Source organism: Thamnophis sirtalis, unplaced genomic scaffold, assembly GCF_051295495.1.
Source record: "Thamnophis sirtalis isolate CommonGarterSnake01/CBP01778 unplaced genomic scaffold, rThaSir2_p1.2 scaffold_1, whole genome shotgun sequence".
In the NCBI taxonomy this organism is placed as follows: Eukaryota; Metazoa; Chordata; class Lepidosauria; order Squamata; family Natricidae; genus Thamnophis; species Thamnophis sirtalis.
Window position 1 is genome coordinate 60881494 of NW_028261381.1, and position 21379 is coordinate 60902872.

Consider the following 21379-nt stretch of genomic DNA (forward strand, 5'->3'; position numbering starts at 1 on the left):
ATTTAGTATGAAAAAGAACTACACATATATTTTTTCTAAACATTGTTCTTCTGCTGAGGGTTAATCAGATGCAACCTTCATTGATAAGAGACATAATTACCTGGATTTATGACTGTAACAAGCTTAGCTGAACTGCAATATACGTTCAAATGAGTATCACCATTGCAATGGTACAGGTAGTCCTCAATTTACAAAGGCTTGTTTAGTGACTGTTCAAAGTTACAACGGCACTGAAAAAAGTGACAGTCCATTGCAGCATCCCCATGGTCACGTGATTAAAGTTCACATGCTTGGTGACTAGTTCATATTTATGACGATTGCAGTGTCCTGGGGTTATGTGATCAGCTTTTGCAACCTTTTGACAAGCAAAACCAAAGGGAATCCAGATTCACTTAACAGTCCTGTTCCTAACTTAACAAATGCAATCATTCACTTAACAGCTGTGGCAAGAATAGTCATAAAATAAATTTTGGGCTCAATTGTGGTCATAATTCAAAGACTACCTGTAATAGCTTTCCAGCATTCACTTAGGAATCACTGCTCACACCTGCACACATTGACGGAAGTAGAAAATGTGCAAACTGGGACTATTGATAAGTTGACTAAGAAAAAAAAATATTTCACCCAAAATTCAAATCTTTGAACTTTTTTTATTAAAAAGACATTTCATTTTTTAAATATTTAGCCATAGAATAAACACTGCTACACAATTTAGAGCCTTTCACCTTTCCCGGGCAATGACAAAAGCTATTTCCCAGCCCTTCATTAGGAGCTTCTATCCTGGAGCAGCAGGGCATTGCTGCCACCAAAGGAAAAGAAGAAAGCTTAAAGAACCAGAGAGAAATATCAACACAATACATGCCTTCTGCATCAGAAAAAAAATGTTAGGGCTTTTTCATTGAGAGGGGTGGGAAAATGGTTGCCAGGGCACAACAACAAAGGGTGGGCAGGCTTTACACTCAGTGCCACAAATCTGCCTGTTTCCAGCGGTCATCCCACTCCGCTTCTTTTGAGGGAGGGGCAGGCAATACAGGACAGAAAAGGAGCCAGCTCTGGCCAATGAAACAGTTGTGCTAGCAGACATCTACAAATTCATTGCCTTTTATCAGAAGTCTGAATGGAGAAAGAAAGACGGCAGTAAGTACAGTTATTTTCCTAGCAGTTGTCAAATGTAGGGGAAAAGGTTAGGTGTGGAGGCAGGAATTGCAGAGGCGTTTGGATTTCCTCAGATGCTTTTCATGCATCTTAGTTCAATAATTTAGAAGCGCAGCTCAAGGTCAGAGTCCTATGGGGCCAGTAACAGAGATCTGGAGCCCGCATCTACAAATCTAAGTTTCTCTTCATCCTAGCCCACCAACAGCTGGGTGACATACTGTATATATTTTGAATACTTTACACAAATGGGAGGACCACCAACTCATAATGCTGTTTTTGCACTATGGCTTGTAGTCCCTTGGAGAACAAGCAACAATACGAAGACTGACAATTCATAGGAAAACTGGCTGTAATGGGTAGAAGCGAGGGAACAAACCAAGAGCCATTTAATTAAGAAGGCCACTACTAAACAGTTGTAGCTTTGCAGTAACTCTGATACTTTAGAGTAAAAATATTGACCCTTGCAACCTTGTAAGCCATTCTGTGTTTCATTGTGCTTCCTGAAACATTCCACACATCATCCCTACGGACATCAACCACTTTTTGGGATGGAAAGGAGACCATCTTGCCCAGTTATTTCTCCTGTAAATAGAAATGCACATACTGCTCTAATTAGCAAAAATATTACAATTGAAATGCTTGGTCTTTCAAAAGTGAAGGTAGTTGATAGGCAAAACAAGGATCCTTCCTCCCCTTTAACACTAGAATTCTTTCATAAAAGACATAATGTCTTTTCTAGCTGCTCTGCTGCTCTCCCTGAGGCAAGGCTAAGGGCATTAGAAGAACGCATTCTGACCAGGATGTTTTAGGGCAGGGTTGATGCTAACAAGCAAAAATATTGGTAAAGTGCAGCAGAAAGGGAAAGAGGAAGGCTTCCAGATTCTACAACTAAATTTGAGTTCTTCCAAGTGAATTTTTAAAAATTCCAGACAACTAGATATGTAGTTCAGAATAAATATAATCAGGCTATGCCTTCCTGGAAACCATTGGGCATAGTGTATATTCACCTTATGTATAGAGGAAAATAGGCTGAAGGTTTTAAATATTTGAGGGCTGGTTCTTGGAACTGCAGAAGCACCTGCTTTCTGTGAAGGTAGCTAAGTCCAAATTACCTTTATTTTCCCAGAAAAAAAATATCTACATGGTATCACTATATGAAAACATACTTTCTATTCCCCAACCTTCTGTCAAAAAAACCCCCTCCCAAATCTATTTCTCCAAGAATGTTTTTCCTTCCTGTTCAATTAACTGACCAATGTTCTCTTTAAATTATTTACACCCTCGCTGCTGAATAAAACTCCTTTATTTCCTACTGGCTATATGGGGATGAGCAGTAAGCCGTAGTGGCAGGAATATTTAGCAGAAAATATGTGTGAAATAAAAACAGCAAAACAGACTAAAACAGAAAAATTGCAGCAGCATACAAAGACTGCGTCATCACTAAGAAGCATGGGCAGAAACAGAGGCCTGATGGAGAGGCCAATACTAGGAGGAGGACAACAGCTTTCGATTCCAGACATAACACTGCAAATAAGGGTGCTTTGCTTGGACTTTGCCACGTGTGTATCTGTCCTTCAGTATGGCCTAAACTTCTCTATGCATCTGTTTGTCCTTTCTGGCAGCTACAGAAATAGAAGACTGAACAGTGAAATCAGGGTGATAGTTCTTTAGGAGGTTGAGAAGGAGCTCCTGGAGCTTCTGTTTCTCCAGAAAGGCCCAGCTCTGTATCCATTTGCTCCAGCTCCTTCTGATCAAGCAGCTCAAAATCATCAGCTTCCTCTTCCTCCTCTTCTTTCCCAGGTAGAGGAGTTGTTCCCACCTCCTCATTCTCAGATAGCTGTGCCTGGAAACTGAGTCTCTCTTCAGGTTCAGTAGGCAAGAACTCAGAGAAGCAAGGCCCTTCAGTGTCCTCTGAGGAGTGGAGCAGGGCTGACAGTGTGTTCTGCACAACTGTACTGATAGCCGTTGTGACAATTTCTTGGCTCAACGAATCGATGTGTAGCCCCAGGCCTTGTGCACAGGTAGCTTGAGATTCAGGGATTCCTCCCACCGTTGCCTGCCCATTCCCATTGAAATGAGTATTTACAAAATGCAGGGGTGAGGTCAGGCACAGAATGGATGTGTCCGAATTCATGGCAGCAGCTACCGCCGCTGCTGCTGCCACTGCTGCTGTCTCCGCCTCTTCCTCTTCAGCAGAGTTTAGCTGTTGTGCACTTTGAATGGGAACCCCAAAATTGTCATCTTCGTTGGATGGTCCCAAGTCTTTGGAATGGAATTCTTCCACAGAAGGGAATTCTGCTAAATCCTTGGAAAAGGATTCTTCAGGCTCACTGGGGAGGCTCTGCTGGTCCAAATCTAAAAAAAGCAGATAGGCAGTTAATAAGCATGTACCTTTCAGCACTCCAGAGATTCCTGCTCTGAATCTTTAATGTGGCTGCGAGCTCAACTATGGGTTTCACTCTTGTTGACTTTACAAATTTCTAAACATGCTTGCTTGGCTTTTGTTCCCCCCCACCTTTTGAGTGGCATTACAATGTTTTGTCATCTTCTCTGCCTGAAGTTCTGTAAGCCAAGAACTGTACTGCTAGCTCAAATCTAAAAGTCACAATCCAAACAGGCATGGTCGCTAAAGCTTTTCTTTATTGTATCCTGTTATAAGGCTAAAGAGCCACTGGTAAGTACGCATGATAAAATTTCAATCAGTTTAAAATGAACTCATAGCTATATTGGCCAGTTGTAGCATAGAGCTTTGTATTTCCAAAAGTTAATTTCTTGTCAAAGCAGGTTTAATTCAAAACTTGAGTTTGATCCACACTCCACTCCAAACAATGAATGGAAATTTAATATTATAATATTTTGCATGGATCTATAAGGAACAGAATTCCCCATTGAAATGCCTCCCTTCTTTTCAGGTCTGAAATGGCAAACAAAAAACCTCTTCTACAACTCTTTTCAGGAAGAGTTAAAGGACAGGCTATGATCTAGGTCGGTGTGGTTGCTGTAGGTAATCATCTTGGGTGACATTTTGTAAAGAGGGTGGAGGTAAAGAAAAAAGAAGGCAAAGGTGGTGGAAACCAATTCAGCGAAGCCAATGAAGTTTTGTTTATAATTGTGTAATATAACTGGGCTAATTTTTGTAGCATCAGTAACAAAAATAGGGGAATTACTTCCAAATTAATTGAACAGTTAAAAAATTAACATGGAAAAGACACTGCAATCTACATTTACTATGAAGCCAGAAACATTCATAATTATGTGATCCTTTCCAGTTCTTGCTTCATTTTTCTCATGAATTCTTAGTTCTGCCACAAAGCAGTATAGAATTGTATCATTCAACAGCTGCAAGCTGAAATATGAAACTTGATATGGGGAGAAGGAATATACCACCTTCAGACACATCTGTCAGTTGTGGTGTTGTAGCTCTGGAGACCGTGAATCCTCCACTTTCTAGGATAGATGCCTCTTCATCAGAGAGTTCAGAATCTGTGATTGCTAATGCCAGAGCTGTCTTCTTCACATCTACCTGCAATAGAGATAACATTAAGATTGTATTGCAAAGCTGCATTTGCTCAGTTAAAAACTCAAGAGACAGAATGCATCTTGAATGCCAACCCAGCCATATTCCCTATCAGATCAATGCTTGTCCTAGATGCTGCATACACTTTCAATAAATTATGATGAATACGACAACTGAAACTACAATCTGGAGCAGCAGCAAGTCAAAATAGCATGGTAGCAAAGATATCCATATGGAAAGCTAGAATGCTCCTTCTGATAGTTTAACATACTGCCACATTGGGAAAAGTAGTTCATAATTTAAAAATTAAGAGGCTCTTACTACCTATGAACCTAAAGGAAAGGTGTTGCAAACAGTCAACATTGATAAAATTTATATTATTACATTCAAAAACACGAAGAATTTGCCACTTTTAGTCTGCCAGCTATAAGAATCTCAGGGAAAAGATTGGTCTGAAACCTCTTTCAGAGGAGGCTATGACATGATTATTGTTCAAAAATAAATAAAAATGTCTCGAAATATTGTTTTTTTAAAACAAAATATAATTTTATTCCCGAGTTGAGGGACACATGAATATACTAATATGTGAGTATAAGATTTTTTTAAAAAAAATTTTTGACTTAAAATTTGTTTACCTCTGCTGGGCTCTAAGTATCTAATACAAAAGAATATTACTTCCAGTAGAGTAGACTTATCTAAGTGAATATGGCTTTTGAGATTAAAAAAGGTTTCCTTCCCATCATTACTTTGCCTCTACCCAAATCATGAGAAACCTAAAGATGCTCTAAACAGGAAGCAATCATGTTTGAAGAACTCAAAGGCCTACTGCGCAGAAGTATTCAATGATGCAAACCAAATGATTGTCCTCACCACCACTCCCTTCCCAATGTGAAGTTCAGCTCAGTCACTGTGTCTCCAGACAGTTTATCAGTGTCAGGCCTCCAGCCTCCCCCTTTTTTCACCTGATCATGCTTCGCCCTTTGCTTCTTCCCTCTCACCAGAGGTAGGTTGCTCCCAGTTCAGCCTAGATCGGGCGAACCGGTTGTAGTGGTGGCGGAGACTCTGCCCACCCACCTGGGCACTTCTGTGCATGCGCGAGTGCACCCAAACCAGTAGTAAAAAAATTGGCAACCCACTACTGCCTCTCACCCTTACCACTGGAGAGTAGCCAGACAGTTCTGCTTCACTCTCACTTTCTGTTTCTGCCATTGGTTCACTGCCAGCTTCTGGCTCAATCTTTCCTTGACGCTCTATAGAGTAAAACAAAATAAATATTGGCCATGGCTTCTGTGAGTTAGTCCTGCAGAAAAAGGGTCAAGAAAATATTGTTTTATAAAAAGTTTTTTTTTAAACAGTGTGTGCTTCTTCGCACTCCTTGTCCCAATTTGTACACTGACATCCATACATTTTCTACAGGCTTTCTAGACCCTGTTCCCACTGGAGAAACCAGTCAGTCCAGCCTTTCTTTATTAATTTTTGACCTGTATTTTAAGTAGCAAGCAGCAGTTGTCTTACTTTTCTTTTCATGTTTAAGATGCAAAGTCTCCACTTTCATACTGTAGTCCAGTTTCATTAGGATGGGCTCCAAACGGGTATACATTCTTTGAATGAGTTCATGGTAAACCACCAGTGGCCACAGCAGAATACTAAGTACTGGAAATATGGATAAAACTCAGAGATGTGTTAAAAGCATATATATTCTCTGATACTAAGGCAGTTAATGTCTTCCCTAGAACCATCGGGGGGGGGCGAGGGGGGAAACACACACCCCTGAGGTCAAACACAATCCTGATGAAGCCCTCAATGAAATCGAGTGTAACACTCCTGCTTTAGCTGAAGACCATAAGATCAGGATCAATGTTGTTAATAATGCACAAACATGGGGGAAACTTAGATTCCACAGCTGAAACTGAATAAACTGCAAAAATAACTTTGGCAGGTGCTTGCATTAGTTTCCCACACTAAAAACACGATTGCCCTTATTCCCAAGCTTTATTTCTTCCTGAAACTGGCAGTGGAAATAGATATCACCATTTGAAAGCTCTACTACTGGCTTTAGCGATAGATTTGCATTATACCATTTGAAAATGTTGCTGAATTTTCTTTTAAATTGGTTTGCTGAAAATGCCTGTGCGTGCCTAAAAGGTGCCTAGAAGCTTGCAATATTTGTTAGTAAAATTGCATCTTTAGTTTTAAAAGGGATGCAAAGGATTAAACATACTCACAGGCAATGTAGGAAATCATGATACCCGGAACATAGTGTCCTACAGTTGCTAGAATCAAGCATCCTGAGCAGATTCTGGCACAGAACTGGGCAAACAGAAATAAGAGGGACAAAAATAATATTTAGAAAAAAGAAACACTCTCAGAATAGCTGTATACATAGCCTTCTTTGTAACAGACTTACAATGCCTCCCAAATTACAGGGGATTTTCATTCTTTAATGTTGCTTGCAATCATCTACAAATCTGTTTTATGTACTCTAAGGCTGATCTTCATAAAAATAGCTAGCTAATATTTAGCTTCTGAACAGAAGGGAAAAAAATTAAGAACAGCAAGTAACATGCTTGTAACATATTGGTCATTGTCCTTCCTGTATATATTAATTAATATGCTTTTTGCTTCCCTAGGACAAGTAATAATTAATCCACAGAGAAGGCTGCATCAAAAGAAGTAATATGCGAACTAACCACAAATGCACAAAAGTTATTAAACCGCAAATTAATAAGTATAACAGTAAATAACAGGAAATGCTTAGAAATTATATTATGAACAAAAAAACTACAAAAGTCTTAAGGACAGCTTTGTTAGCAACAAGTTAATCCAAATAATGTTGTGAGTGGTCAAGTTTATTTAAAATGGCTGAGATGCTATTCTAAAACATAACATTACTTGTAATTTATGCCCACATTTCCTCTCCTTTTTTCCTAGGGCCATGTATATTGTCTGAATCATCATTAAGGGGTGTGCATAAGTCCCTGTCCTACTGTCTCCATTTATTCGTACCCATTTACTGTGTTCATACTTATGTTTATACTTATACCTGTTATCTTTTACATGTTTGACAAACTAAATAAAATAAATAAAAAATGAAAGTTCACACTGCTATCCCAAGTTTATGTTTTAGATTAGAAAACAAAGCAAAAGAAAACACAAAGTTGCTGCCTTTTTGTACAGAAATACTAATATATATAGGTCCATCGAAAAGATGCTTGTCCAAGTCAATTGTTGGGAAATAACTTGCGTTACCTGTATTTCAACTGAAGTGAGGTAATAAAACCTCTATTACAGTTTTTTTTTGTTTCCACATACATTGAGCAATGCTTTAAGCTCACTTCTTAAAACATTGTTTGTACACCAGGATGACCATGTCCAAATATAGCTATTTTAACATCCATGCAGAAAAATGTCTAGGTATGAAGTTCCAACTACCAGAGACAATGCATCTTAATGCCTTCTTCTGAAGGCAAACATGGGACAACTTTCCCTAGCACAATGCTTTGGCTTCTTACATGAAAGGACCTGTTGATTCTGTACTTACCTTGGCAGGGTTTTGCTTCTTATATTGCAGAAGTTCCTGCAGGTATAGCCTAAAGGTAATCCAGATCTCAGCGAAGCAACGACATAGTTCTGAAATACTGAGCAGGTGAGGTTGTGCTCCTGTCATCTCATGGTCACTGAAATAAAAACTACATATTAGTAAACAAAGCCTTCAAAATGCCCCCCAATATTGTATTTAATACAATCATTTACACAAGAAGATACTCAAGCTAACCAAGGTCCAATTAAAAACACCACACTTTGTTTGAAAGGGCTTGGCTTTTAAACCAATATAAGAATATTTTCAGAAGGGACATCCACCCAGATGAACAATTTTTGAGGGTTTAAAAATATGATCTATGATCTGATCTGATAAAGTAATAATTAAATGTTTGTATTTCAGTTCCTAATCCTACAAAATAAGATCGAATAAATAGGTTAAAGAATATATTCTAGAAGGGACTTTTCAAATAATATCACAAATCAGAATACTAAGCTACATGAAGTAAAATGGCAGACAACAGCAAGGAAAAATGACCAAAGTAAAGATCTTCCCAAAAATATTAAGAGCATGCCTACCTGTCTCCCCCAGGTTCTTCTATGGGTTGTACTGCAGGATTTTAAAAAAAGCAGGGAGGGAGGGGTTTAAAGCATTAACTGAGAAATGAAACATAGAAGTTCAGGTTTTATAAGCATGTAGTTATTTCTTTCTTCAACAAATTGGTCTTTAGCAATCATCTAGTATATACAGAGCTAAAAAACATAGCTTTATAACTGTAGGTATCACAAGGACTAAGGAAAATTAAGACCCACACTTTGGAAGTTGCCCAAATACTGTAGTACTATATTAATGTATACTAACAACTATTTACTAACAATATATACTAACAATATTTCCTGGACTAAATGAAGCACTGGAAGTCAGGTGTCATATAGACTTAATAACAATAATAATAATTTGCAAAATGAAGTTGAACAACTATGGAGAAATAAATCAAGGATTGTTCCAATAGTAATAGGAGCCCTTGGAGCAATATCCAAAGGGTTGCGTAGATACATGGAAAATTTGAACTTACTAGACCTGAATATCCTGACTTTGCAAACAAAAAACAAAAAAAAAACCCACTCTTCTCAGAACTGCCCTATATACTCCGACGCTACCTTAACAGCTCTTAGGTCCTTGGTTAGGGCTTGAATTATTGTACCAGTCCCAGACTGTGAACTGAACTGAAGATTAACAACAACAGCAACAACAACAATAATAACAATAACAATAATAGTATTTTCAATTGACACTTTGCAATTTCACAAATGATGCTTGGAAGAACTTTCCTGAACATTTGAACATCTGGTCAAAAATAAATGCAGAACTGGAATTCTTGCACGATATTAATACCTGCGCAAATTTTTCTGTATGTGGAATGTGTGTTTGTATGCATGTAAATGAATGATCTCACGTTTTAAATTAATTTAATTTTATATCCTCTGTTTTATTGTACTATTATATGCTTTTAACGGTTACAATGGGGTACGTATGCGGAGAATGCTTGTCCGGTATATATGAGGGGACTGAGAGTGCGGCCTGGAGCCCCCTCCACTGAGTGCAGAAGCAGAAGTGGATGGGGGCCCAGATCCACCTCTTGTCCTAGAGTGAATGGTATGAATGGACTGCCAAGAAGAACGGGGGCCGTGGGAGGGGAGGAGGGGTCTACCGGGATGGGGACGGGGCGGAGCATCTTGGTTACGACCGGGAGGGGCAGGTATGATGGGAGCTACAGGGATAGCCATTACCGGGGAAGGAGGGTTCGTTATGTTACAGCAATCCCTTGTTCTGGCCCTGAAAGCTCAACTCAAGGACCTGGTGACAAGAGAAGTCAGGGCCCTGGTCTCAGGTTGCTGTTGCTAAATACCAGGTCTGTGATTCATAAAGCTTCCCTCGTCTGGGACTTAATATTAGACGAGGGGGCAGACCTGGCATGTATTACTGAAACCTGGCTGGGCCACGAGGGAGGAGTCCCCCTCTCAGAAATGTGCCCAGAAGGGTTTCAGGTGCTCCACCAACCACGACACCAGAAAGGGGTGGGGGAGTGGCAGCTATTATCCGAGAGTCATTAGTTCCTCGCAGGATCCCTGTTCCAGAGACTGTCGGGCGTGAGTCCCTTCTTGTGAAATTGGACCTAGGGAGTCAAGTGGGCTTGTTTTTGACGTACCTACCTCCCAGCTGCGTCACAACAGCCCTGCCTGCGCTCCTAGAGTCAGTAGCCGGACTGGCGGTCGAGTTCCCCAGACTGATAGTACTGGGGGACTTCAACTTGCCATCTCTCAGCGAATGCTCAGATGGGGCTCAGGAGTTCATGGCTTCCATGACAACCATGGACTTGACCCAGGTAATTCAGGGTCCGACTCATACAGCGGGACACACGCTCGACCTCGTGTTTCTCTCGGGGCAGTGGAGATGTGATCTGGAACTAAAGGGTATAGAGATCTCGCCCTTGTCATAGTCAGATCACTTCCTGCTGAGGCTTGATTTTCGGAAGCTACTCCCCCACTGTAGGGAGATGGAGCCGATTAAATGGTTCCGCCCCAGGCACCTGATGGACCCATTGGGATTTCAGACGGAGCTTGGAGAGATATCTGACTCCCTTGCCCACAATCCGACAGAGTCCTTGGTCGCTGCTTGGAATACAGCAGCGGCTGAGGCACTAGATCGGATTGCGACTTTGTGGCCTCTCCACGGCAGTGGATCCAGGAGGGCACCTTGGTTTACCGAGGTGCTCCCCGAGGAACTCTGGGAGATGAAGCACCAAAAGAGATGCTTAGAGCGACGTTGGAGGGCTAGTAACTCCGAATCTGACCGAACACAACTAAGAGCCTTTATTAGGACTTATTTAGTGGCGATACGGGCGGCAAAATGTGCTCATTTTTCCGCTCTTATTGCGTCCGCAGAATCTCGCCCGGCTTCCCTGTTTAGGATAACCCGCTCCCTCCTGAAAGGGAGGGACGCGGGGGAACCCTTACAGGGAAGGGCTGAGGAATTTGCTCAGTTTCTGTCGGACAAAGTCACTCAGATTCGGACGGACCTTGACTCCGCTTGGACAGTACCAGCGGAGATGCCGAGGGAGGGCCTTGATCAGATTTCTTGGAGTGAGTTCCAGCTTGTCACTCCTGAGGAAGTGGACAAGGCCATGGGAGCGATGAGTGCCTCCACCTGTTTACTGGACCCATGCCCCTCCTGGTTGGTCTCGACCAGCAGGGAGGTAACATGAGGCTGGCTCCAGAGGATCGCGAACACCTCTCTGCAGGAGGGATCTTTCCCGCAACCTTTGAAGGAAGCAGTGGTAAGACTCCTCCTTAAGAAGCCTTCTCTGGACCCAGCTATCCTCAAAAACTATCATCCAGTCTCCAACCTCCCTTTTTTAGGGAAGGTTGTTGAGAAGGTGGTGGCCTTTCAACTCCGACGGACCTTGGATGAAGCATCTAGATCCCTTTCAGTCTGGTTTCAGGCCTGGTTACTGCACCGAAACCGCTTTGGTTGCGCTGACCGATGATCTCTGGCGGGCCAGGGATAGAGGACATTCCTCTATCCTGGTGCTCCTTGACCTCTCAGCGGCCTTCGATATCATCGACCATGGTATCCTTCTGCGACGGCTGGAAGAGGTAGGAGTGGGAGGCACCGTTTTACGGTGGTTCTCCTCTTACCTCTCTGGCAGGTCACAGTCGGTGTTGGTTGGAGAACAGAGGTCGACCCCTAGGCCTCTTAAATATGGGGTGCCGCAGGGCTCGGTCTTGTCCCCCCTCCTATTTAATATCTACATGAAGCCACTGGGTGAGATCATTCGCCGGCACGGGATTAAATACCATCAATATGCGGATGATACTCAGTTGTATCTCTCCGCCCTGTGCCAACTCAGTGTAGCAGTGGAAGTGATGTGCCAGTGCCTGGAAGCTGTCAGGGCCTGGATGGGAATGAACAAGCTTGCACTCAATCCTGACAAGACCGAGTGGCTATGGATGTTGCCCCCCAAGGACAGTCCAGACATTCCATCCCTAAGCCTGGGGGGTGAAACTTTACACCCCTCAGAGAGGGTCCGCAACTTGGGTGTCCTCCTGGACCCACAGCTGACATTAGAACATCATTTGTCAGCTGTGACCAGGGGGGCTTTTGCCCAGGCTCGCCTGGTGCACCAGTTGCGGCCCTACCTGGACCAGGAGGAACTTCAAATGGTCACTCACGCCCTCGTCACCTCAAGACTTGACTACTGTAACGTGCTCTACATGGGGCTGCCCCTGAAAAGTGTTCGGAGACTACAATTGGTCCAGAATGCAGCCTCGTGAGCGATATTGGGTGTACCGAGATACATCCATGTTACACCTATCCTCTGCGAGCTGCACTGGCTTCCTATCGGTCTCCAAACACACTTCAAGGTGCTGGTTATTACCTTTAAAGCCCTACATGGCCAAGGACCCAGATATCTGCGAGACCGTCTTCTGCTACATACCTCCCAATGGCCGATAAGATCACACAGGATGGGCCTTCTCCAGGTGCCGTCGACCAGACAATGTCGTCTGGTGGCTCCTCAGGGGAGGGCCTTCTCTGTAGCTGGTCCGACCCTATGGAACGATCTACCCCCAGAGATCCGAACCCTTCCCACTCTCTTGGCCTTCCGAAAGGCTACTAAAACCTGGCTATTCCGGCAGGCCTGGGGCTGTTGACCTCATGAATGAGGTCCAGCCTCGCCTAGATTGAGTGCATGAAGTGATTTTTTTTAATCTGTTTTTCTTTTCTCTATTTTTTAATTTTTATCCTTTTAGAGATGTATTTCTGTAAGCCGCCCGGAGTCCTTCAGGATTGGGCGGCATATAAATTTATTAAATTTGAATTTTGAATTTGAATTCTCACAGATTTTGCCATAAATAATAGCCAAATAAATAAATCTTAGCAAAAACACTCAACAAAAGAGGACTATACAAAAGCTCCCATGCTGGAGAAATTCAAGTTCTTTGTTGTATTTTTTTTAAGTGTGTCTCTGATTACTATGGTTAAAGTCATGAAATATGAAAATTATAAAATGTTCCAATATTCACATGTATAACATATTTGCTATGCTTTCACCTATGACTTCAAATCATATTTTTCCATTAATTTCACATCATGCTTTCAGATCTTTATTTTGCAAAATCTTTTTAATGCTGGTTCAGTAATAATAAAAATATAACTCACTAAATACCCATGGAGAATTGTTGAAGAAACTGGGACTTTCTTGGCATACAGCATGCCAATCATGGCAATGTAAAGCTTCCAAAAGAGCAATTCAGTTGTGCCCAGCCATTTAAGTCTTAACATCCATGTAAAAATGTTTGTGAATAAGCTTCTTTGCAACACAGAACTGAATCCGGAAAAGTGTCATCAGTTTTGAGTATCCGATGCTTCAGACATGCTATTCTGTTACTTATAATATTAAAGACTGCATATAGTCCCTACAAGCTGCAATCAGGGTTTTTCTGTTATGTACACACTGTGAGCAGTTTATTGTAACAATGGGAAACAATCTTGTGAAGTTTGTGAGTCAGATTTAGCAAACAGCCCTAACACAGGCACCCAATAATCACAGTCAGTGTGCTCATATGCAAGACAGAGTCTATTCTATCACATGAAAAACTACTGTTAACTCAGCAACTTATTACAATGGGTATTTACTACATCTGTGAATATTCTGAATACTGTGCTGCCTGCAAGAGCGTGGAAGCTAATCATCGTATGTTGGAGCACTATGATTGGCTTACATCAGCCTATTTTGCTCTTCCTAGAAGATTAAAAGGCCTATACAGCCTTAATTAACCTGTTCAGTAATATTAGCCCTGTTTCATCTGTTTTACCCTATTTTATTTTGGAAGCTTAGAAAATGCAAAAGAAGCATCAATTCCCAAAACTGGTGCAAAATTGATAATTTGATTCATTCGATAATTGGGGTTCCCTCATGAATCAAAAAGAAACAAGTCTATTTTGCCAAATTCCTAATTATAGAGCTTCAAGAAAATGTCTGGTCTTCAAAAGTTAAAGCTAAAATGAGGGCAGAGCTATCATAAAATCATAATTGCGGCTCATGGTATTCAAATATCTAGGACCTAATAATACAAGATCTGCATTATTTTCTACAAATCAACCAAAGATAAGGGATACATATAAACAAAGAATCAAATACTGTACCTTTAGATGAAAAATAAACTTTAATTTTCAGTGGCTTCCTAAGTGGACAATACAATACTGTGCAAAACAACTAAAATACACCATTGCCTTAATTCAGTTTAAGTAAAATCCAAGCAAATTGTGATACAAATGACCTCATGAATACATGAGCTCCCGAGTCAGCAACTCCCACTGTCAAATAGTGTTTAGCATCAGTTCACAGTTTTGAAACACCCTTGCTACATAAGGTTCTTAAGGGGGGAAAAACAGCCTAAATTTTACTGGTAGGAATTAATAGAATTAGAACTAAAAGTATGGACTATACTTGCAAAAGTCTTAACTTCTACTGCATTTACTATGTTCACTTACCTGAGAAATCCAATAAAAAATGGGGCTTCCATCTCTCCAACAGCAAAATACCAATAAATCCAGTACTAAGGAGGAACAGGGGGCGCAATGAAGTGGAGGAAAACAACCTGGAAAGTCACAAAAACAGGGATTACAAAAAGTATTGATAAAAAAAAACCACAAGATTCCATTTATCCTGACTCAATTGTATTATCAACTATTAATTACTTTCCATTTCTTCTGGACCACAGTGAATTTCAATGGAAAAGTAGCTTCCTCAACTTGTGTAAGATTTGGAGAGTAAAAAGCAGAATGGAATTTCTCATACAATTTTTGATCCTTCTCCAATCATTATAGATTGGTAAACCTTTCTGTCCAAAAGTCATCCTGGTTATTTGACTAGGGTTTTAGGTAGCAAGAAACTGGCAGTCTATTGTCAGTTGGTCATCTGGTCAATAGAAAAACAGGTAGGGTTCTTCATGACTCTGAGCTGAATTTCTTTGGCCTATAAGGGACCAAAATATTGCCTGCTCCTGGCCTAAGGCTCAGTAATGGCAACAGTGCTAAGGTCCAATCTTTCTTTACCTACATAGATTTTTTTTCAGAATATTTTTGCCATAAGCACAAATAGATTGCTAAATACCAATAAAGGAGAATATTTGTAGCTCAGGGTTGAAATGAGGGGTCCTTGGTGCTCTCTGAGCTTGCTTGTTTCCTTACAGACATTTCATTACCCTAACTAGATAACATAATCAGTGCTAGTGTTAACTAAATATCCCAAGGTGCTTTCCCCCCCCCCCTCCAAGAGGTAATTGGACTTTCTGGTTTTCATCGAGAAGTTGGAGCTGTGCTTTCGGCATGATGTTTTCTGCCCTGTGTCCCTTCACTGTTGAACAAAGGTGGAGGCTGTTGGGGATTAGTTTGTGCTGTCTGCATCTCAAACTGAAGCGCAAATGGTTTCTGTAGTCTGCAATTTTTCTGAAAATCCATTTATACTCTCGCACCATTCAAAGGGTGTTCATCCCAAACTGCATAGCTAATGAAGATTAGCTTCTATGAAGATTCTCAGTCATCAAGATCACAGTTGTCCCAAAGGTGCTTTTTTTTTCCAAAAGGCACCAGAAAGTCAAGTTGCCTCTTGGAAAAAAAGCACCTTTGGGACAACCATGACCTGGATGACTGAGAATCTCCATAGACAGATTGCTTAAATAGATTGCTCTTTAAATTCTCTCACAAAGTGCAGGCAGCTGTCCCATTATCTGCTACATGGTTAAGGATGAGACAAGGCAGAGAGATGTGATGTTCCCAGAAATAAGTATTCAAGTGCTGCCGAGTAGTAGATTTGCAGATACTTGAACATATCTTTTGGGAAAGAAATGTAAGACCAATCAAAAACATTCACAGGAGTAAAAAGGGTTTAAGTGTGCAGTAAATGAAGTTATGATCAAAAAATTATATAACAGTTGCAGCTATATTAATTTTTTAAAAATCTTCCTTTTTATACATGAGATCAACTCCAATTACTTTCTACTGTTCTATCAGTATCAGGTATCTTTTTAATAGAGCAACATCTATATTCCATTTTAATAATTCTGGAAAATTTGTTTTCTCATAAAAGAAAATTGAAAAAAAAAAGTTTCAGAGTCAAAAGCAAGTCTCTGACTCTAAGCCTAAGATAGATGTCTGACTCACTCAGGTTTCTTTAATTTGCATTTATGCAGATATTTCAATTTTTATTAGCTTTTTATTATTATCCTCTAGAATACAAGGGTACATCATGGAAACGTATATTCTGAAAAATGAAGTTAAATTACAGCAACCTACACATTTATGATTATGCAGACATTACCTAGGAATCTGAACTATTTTAATCCTAACATGACTGACTTCTAAAAATGTAATAATGACTATTTTTCTGGTAGACCCACATAAATTCTTTCATTGTTGTAGAGTAAGGATGTTAAACTGGTGGCCCATAGGCCAGATGCATCACCTGCAGGCCACACGACTCCAGCTCCACAAAGGGGAAAAAATGTCATGAAACCTCACGTGACAGCAACATGAAACATCACATGATGCCGCAAGTTTGACACCCATGTAATAGAAAGTATCTCAAATGTTACTACACAGAATAACAAAAAAAAAATCTGGCTATTTTTAATTCAAGTCTTCGTAATACCAGCCAATACAATTCCAATCCCTGCATGGCTCCAATCCATGAATATGCTTTGCTGAGAGTCAGTTCATTGTCTCTAAGAGTAAACAGGATGTTTTGTTTTGTTTTTTTCCCCAGCAGTTGCTGGACTCTACTATTCAGCCTTGTTAAATGTTGCTGTCTGTGCAGAAGCCACATAGCTTAGAAAGGAAGGAATGTGCTAGCATAACAATTCTCAGCAATTACAGGCTTGACAAAATCTCAATTGGCAGAGGGTAAGCAAAAGCTTCTTGGGCTTACAATCTAGTACACACTGCCAGGAGTGACTAAGCAATCAGTTCCAAAATGCATACTACAAACCATGTGGATCATATGCAGTGAATACACAATCTAATGAGAAACACTCCTGGGCAAACCTTCAGTTACCTGTAACTGCTAGTTACAGCTCTTGTTTAACTACAAGTCAATCCTAGAACTCTTGGCAATACTTAGGAACAGAAAAAAATCAATTTACCCACTGAGAATGAAGAACAAAAAATACTTAAAGCTACAGATAACAAACATTAAATTCTGCATGTTGAACTATGACTGCATTCTTTTAGATCAACCTGCAAAGAACTCTGAAACAGATAACCAAATGCATAATCTTCTTAGGTTCACATAGTACTTTTTTACTTTGTGCTTCCACTGGAAGTAAGATTAATGGTATTTACCTGAACAAGAACAGCACAGGATTGTTTTGTGTGGCATCACTCAGTGGCACTCCCTATACTTCAATTGCTAAAAATCAGAGCCTGGCATTTACATTAGTATCTCAGGGCAAAGCTAGAAAGATTTCAATCTCTCTGGTGAGCTACCACAAGGTGAAGTAGATAATACTGGCATACTTTAGACAAATAAAATACCTGACGATTCATCAGGTAGGTGAGTCATTAATTTTGAGATGCAATTCCTCTTTGAACTATACTTTTAACTCAAGGCACTGTACTGAATCTCTATATACAGGCAACAAAAAAAAGCATCAAGCCTAATTTTAAGTAAAACCAAAATATTTGAGATTTACAATTTGCATCACATACTTTCAAGACTCTTACATCACTGATACAACTCACAAAACAATTTTTACAGCACTCTATCCACCTATCTATTTTCATCACTGATATATTTAAATCTCATTCTTTTAGATCTATCTACCTACTCTCTGTATGAGGGGATTCATTACAGCATGGCAGAGAATGCTTAGATGTAAATATCAAATAAGAACATGCATGTTTTCTGTTTCATTGCTTAGAAAAATAAATCCAACATACTAGAAAACATTTCTTTTGGAAATTTTTAAAAAAGTGGTATGTAATTATGTTTTTAGAATCAATATATTGCAGCAGCAAACATTAGGGGGTACATAAAAGAAATCTATAAACTTCCAGAATGTAAAATCAAGAATACAGGTATCAAATAACACAAAATGTCTGTCTGTGATTCAACCATGTGCTCTCTACAAATTATCAATTAACAGTATAATTTGATATTTATAATTTAATATCATGCCATCCTTCTCATGCTCATACATTAGAAAAAAATTCTACTCTTACTAAACTGATTGCAATTTGTGGCTCAGATCACCCCATGTTGTATACATCTAATCCAATAAACTAAATGAGGCATTGAGAGAAATATCCTGGTAGCAGGCAGGGGATGTTCCTGCAGACATACACTTTCAAGAAAAAGTAATTTACATTAGTTAAAACATCAGATTCATTTATTTCAATCAGTTTATATCACCATTCATTCACCAGCCTCTTGACAATAAACAAAATTCATTATTTTATTTCTGCATATCAGATTATCAAATTATCCTTATTTCAACACAGCCATCATATTGTGCTGCAGTATTCAGGAACATATAATTTACAATCTGCATTAGAAAATAAGTTTCTAAGTACTGCATTTGATTTGCGAGAAACCGGAATACTAGCCTGTATTGTACTACCTAGCACTGGCCACATCAATACTGTTGAGTTTAAATTTACCACACAGTTGTTGTGAGAATTTGGGATAGCTCCCACTCCTACATCTCTACACTACTGACCTGTTTTCTAATTGAAGATTATGGAATCTTTTGTTTAGCCCTAATTTCACCATCTAATAGTTCCCACACACGCTCATCTAATGTACCATGTAGACCAAATCTCTCATTTCCTCTCACTCTTTTCCAAGACAGCCAAAAGAATATGGGCAGCTGATTGATAAAGATTAATGGGAATCAATCAGTGAGAAATCATTCTTAAGAAGGTTGTGCATGAGAACACCCATTTGCTTTTAGCATGCTGTAATTTAACCTAGGTCAAGGAGCAGCCAAATCCAACTTTCTATTCATTCAGGAACCTAATTGGGCGACTGAGTCAGTGGTTTTTTTCAGCCCAATCTTCCTCCAGATGTTTTTTGTGAGCCTGTGAGCCTAAGCATGCCTCCTTGAAGTCCTTATGAAGGAAAATGGGAGGGGAGGATGACTACAAGACCCAAAGCCAGCGTAAGATCCGAGATCCCACACAGCCCTTTCAAGGAAAGATTTATGTAGTAATTTATGGTTATCGTTAGGCATTGTTTCCATCGCCACGAATCAATCCCTTCTCAACCGCTGCAAATATTTCGGCCTCCAGTGGCAGGCCTGCCCCCTTTTGCGACCCTCTTCCAGCAGCCTCCATAGCCACACCAGAGCCAGGGACTCCGGCTCAAGAGTCCCAAAAAGAACTTCTCGACATCAGCTCTCCAGGTCCGCTCGCCTTCCCCTCCGGGGCCTTCCCCGTGAGAGTCACTCTCTGCTCTGCGCCGCCGTCTTTTCCCTCCGCTCACCACAAAGCAGCTCCGAGAGCGACGGCCCCGGCCAGGCTTTGCGGCGGCCTCTCCCAAACCAAGAGCCGCTGCACGGCCGTCACGGTGGCTTCCCAGCCCCTCAGGCGTCGCCTCAGCCGGACGGCTAGAGCCAACACCTCCTGCTCTTCCTCTTCCTCTTCTTCAGCTTCTGCCGTCGCGGACCCCGTCACCGCCTCCCCTTCCTCTGTGACTGGCACGCTCGGGCCTCCGCTCGCCATCGCTTCAGCCAGCGATGAGCAAAGAGGTAAGGGAGGAGCGGCAAGTCCTCCTGACAGCCGCAACCGGAAGTAGCGGCAGCAGCAGCAACAACAACGCACGGATGCCAACTTGATGGTAAAGTCAATCACGTGAATCGGCCCCTTCGGCACGTGAACGAGGATTCCCTCCCCCTCTCCTCCACACATACATAGGCGCTCGCGCAATGCTAAAGGTTCAGCTTTTCAAAAGTAGAGATAGCAACGGCTTAGATAGAGCGACGGTTCGAATTTTCTGATTGTTTTTTTTTCTTTGGACAGTTATTTCGGCCTCTGTCAGAGGAAGTGACAGCTTTTCGGAAGAACCAGGGGAGGTTTCAGAAGCCTTGAAAGGCATTAATAAAGTCCCAGACCGCAGTACTCCAAGAAGCTCCGTAGTGTTCAAATTCATTTCCATGGGGAGTTTATTTTTTAACATGGTTATATTTCTATCGGCCTCACTCTGCTGACAACCCGTTTATGTGAACGCCACATAAATAAAACCAACAAGCTAATAAAATTTGATAACCTACAATCAATATTAAAATGGCAACAAAGCAAGCTGAAATTTGAGGCAAGGTGTTTTTTCAAGTGGCAATTGGATTTTCTGGTTTTTCTTTGAAAACATCTATGAAGAAAACCAGAAAGTCCAGCTGCTTCTTGAAAAAGCACGTTAAAAGGGAACCATTCGGACAATGGCGATAAGTGCACCGTTAAAAGAGGACCGGGTTAGGGACAAATCTTCATGGAGACCATCTACACGGTCGATTTGATGGTACATAATAATCATAATCGTTATCAGTGTGACACGAAGCCATGAACTTGTATGCGTATAGAGCCAAACTCATTTAAAGCAGTACAATGGGCCTCTTATATTGTGGATGCAGGAAAAAAGGCTCTCTTAATGCCATTTTACCCCTACAATTGTACGTTTTTCTGTGGATGTACCATGAAACCATAGTACATCATGCAGTATTATGTATGGTTTTCCTCGTTATGTAATCTAATCTATGTGGTGAATGAACCAGACACGAGGCTGTGAATGGAGTCAAGACACTTCACCTATTTGCTACTTATGTAGAGAAGCTAAGAAACCAAGTAGCAGGTTCTGTAACAGCTTTGTTCCCTCTGTGCCATCCATCTGGTAAACCCGCAAGATCTGTTTTTCTCTCCATGTATATGTATACATCCGAACTAGACTGTGTTGTTTTTCTGTGTCATATAATATATGTGGATATATGCATAATTTTGTATCTATTTATGTACTTATGTTTATGTAGTGTATATTGGTGGTGACCCTTTGAGAGCTGTATGCAACAAATTTTCATTTTCAACGTATACCGATTAGTGTGCATTCAAAGTGACAATAA

At 40.7% G+C, this 21379-nt stretch overlaps 1 protein-coding gene across 1 annotated transcript; it reads right to left on the reverse strand.

Moving 5' to 3' along the window:
• Positions 1-630: 630 nt before the first annotated feature.
• Positions 631-20041, reverse strand: RETREG2 (reticulophagy regulator family member 2). Its single transcript, XM_014063064.2, has 9 exons — positions 19756-20041; positions 14769-14875; positions 8792-8822; positions 8214-8349; positions 6898-6982; positions 6188-6325; positions 5828-5922; positions 4543-4678; positions 631-3510 (listed from the first exon to the last, which is right to left on the reverse strand). Exons 1-9 carry the CDS (start codon positions 19992-19994, stop codon positions 2807-2809), a joined length of 1671 nt encoding a protein of 556 aa, XP_013918539.2. The 5' UTR covers positions 19995-20041; the 3' UTR covers positions 631-2806.
• Between the last annotated feature and the right edge of the window lie 1338 nt (positions 20042-21379).

What these genes read in the sequence shown, in the direction of transcription:
- RETREG2 (XM_014063064.2), bottom strand. Translation starts at nt 19,994, where the DNA reads ATGGCGAGCGGAGGCCCGAGCGTGCCAGTCACAGAGGAAGGGGAGGCG. An exon ending in CATGATTTCCTACATTGCCT is followed by an intron (nt 6,326 to 6,897) that starts GTGAGTATGTTT and finishes CCATATTTCCAG; the next exon opens with TACTTAGTATTCTGCTGTGG. An exon ending in TGTCTGGCTACTCTCCAGTG is followed by an intron (nt 4,679 to 5,827) that starts GTAAGGGTGAGA and finishes TCTCTATTGCAG; the next exon opens with GTAGATGTGAAGAAGACAGC.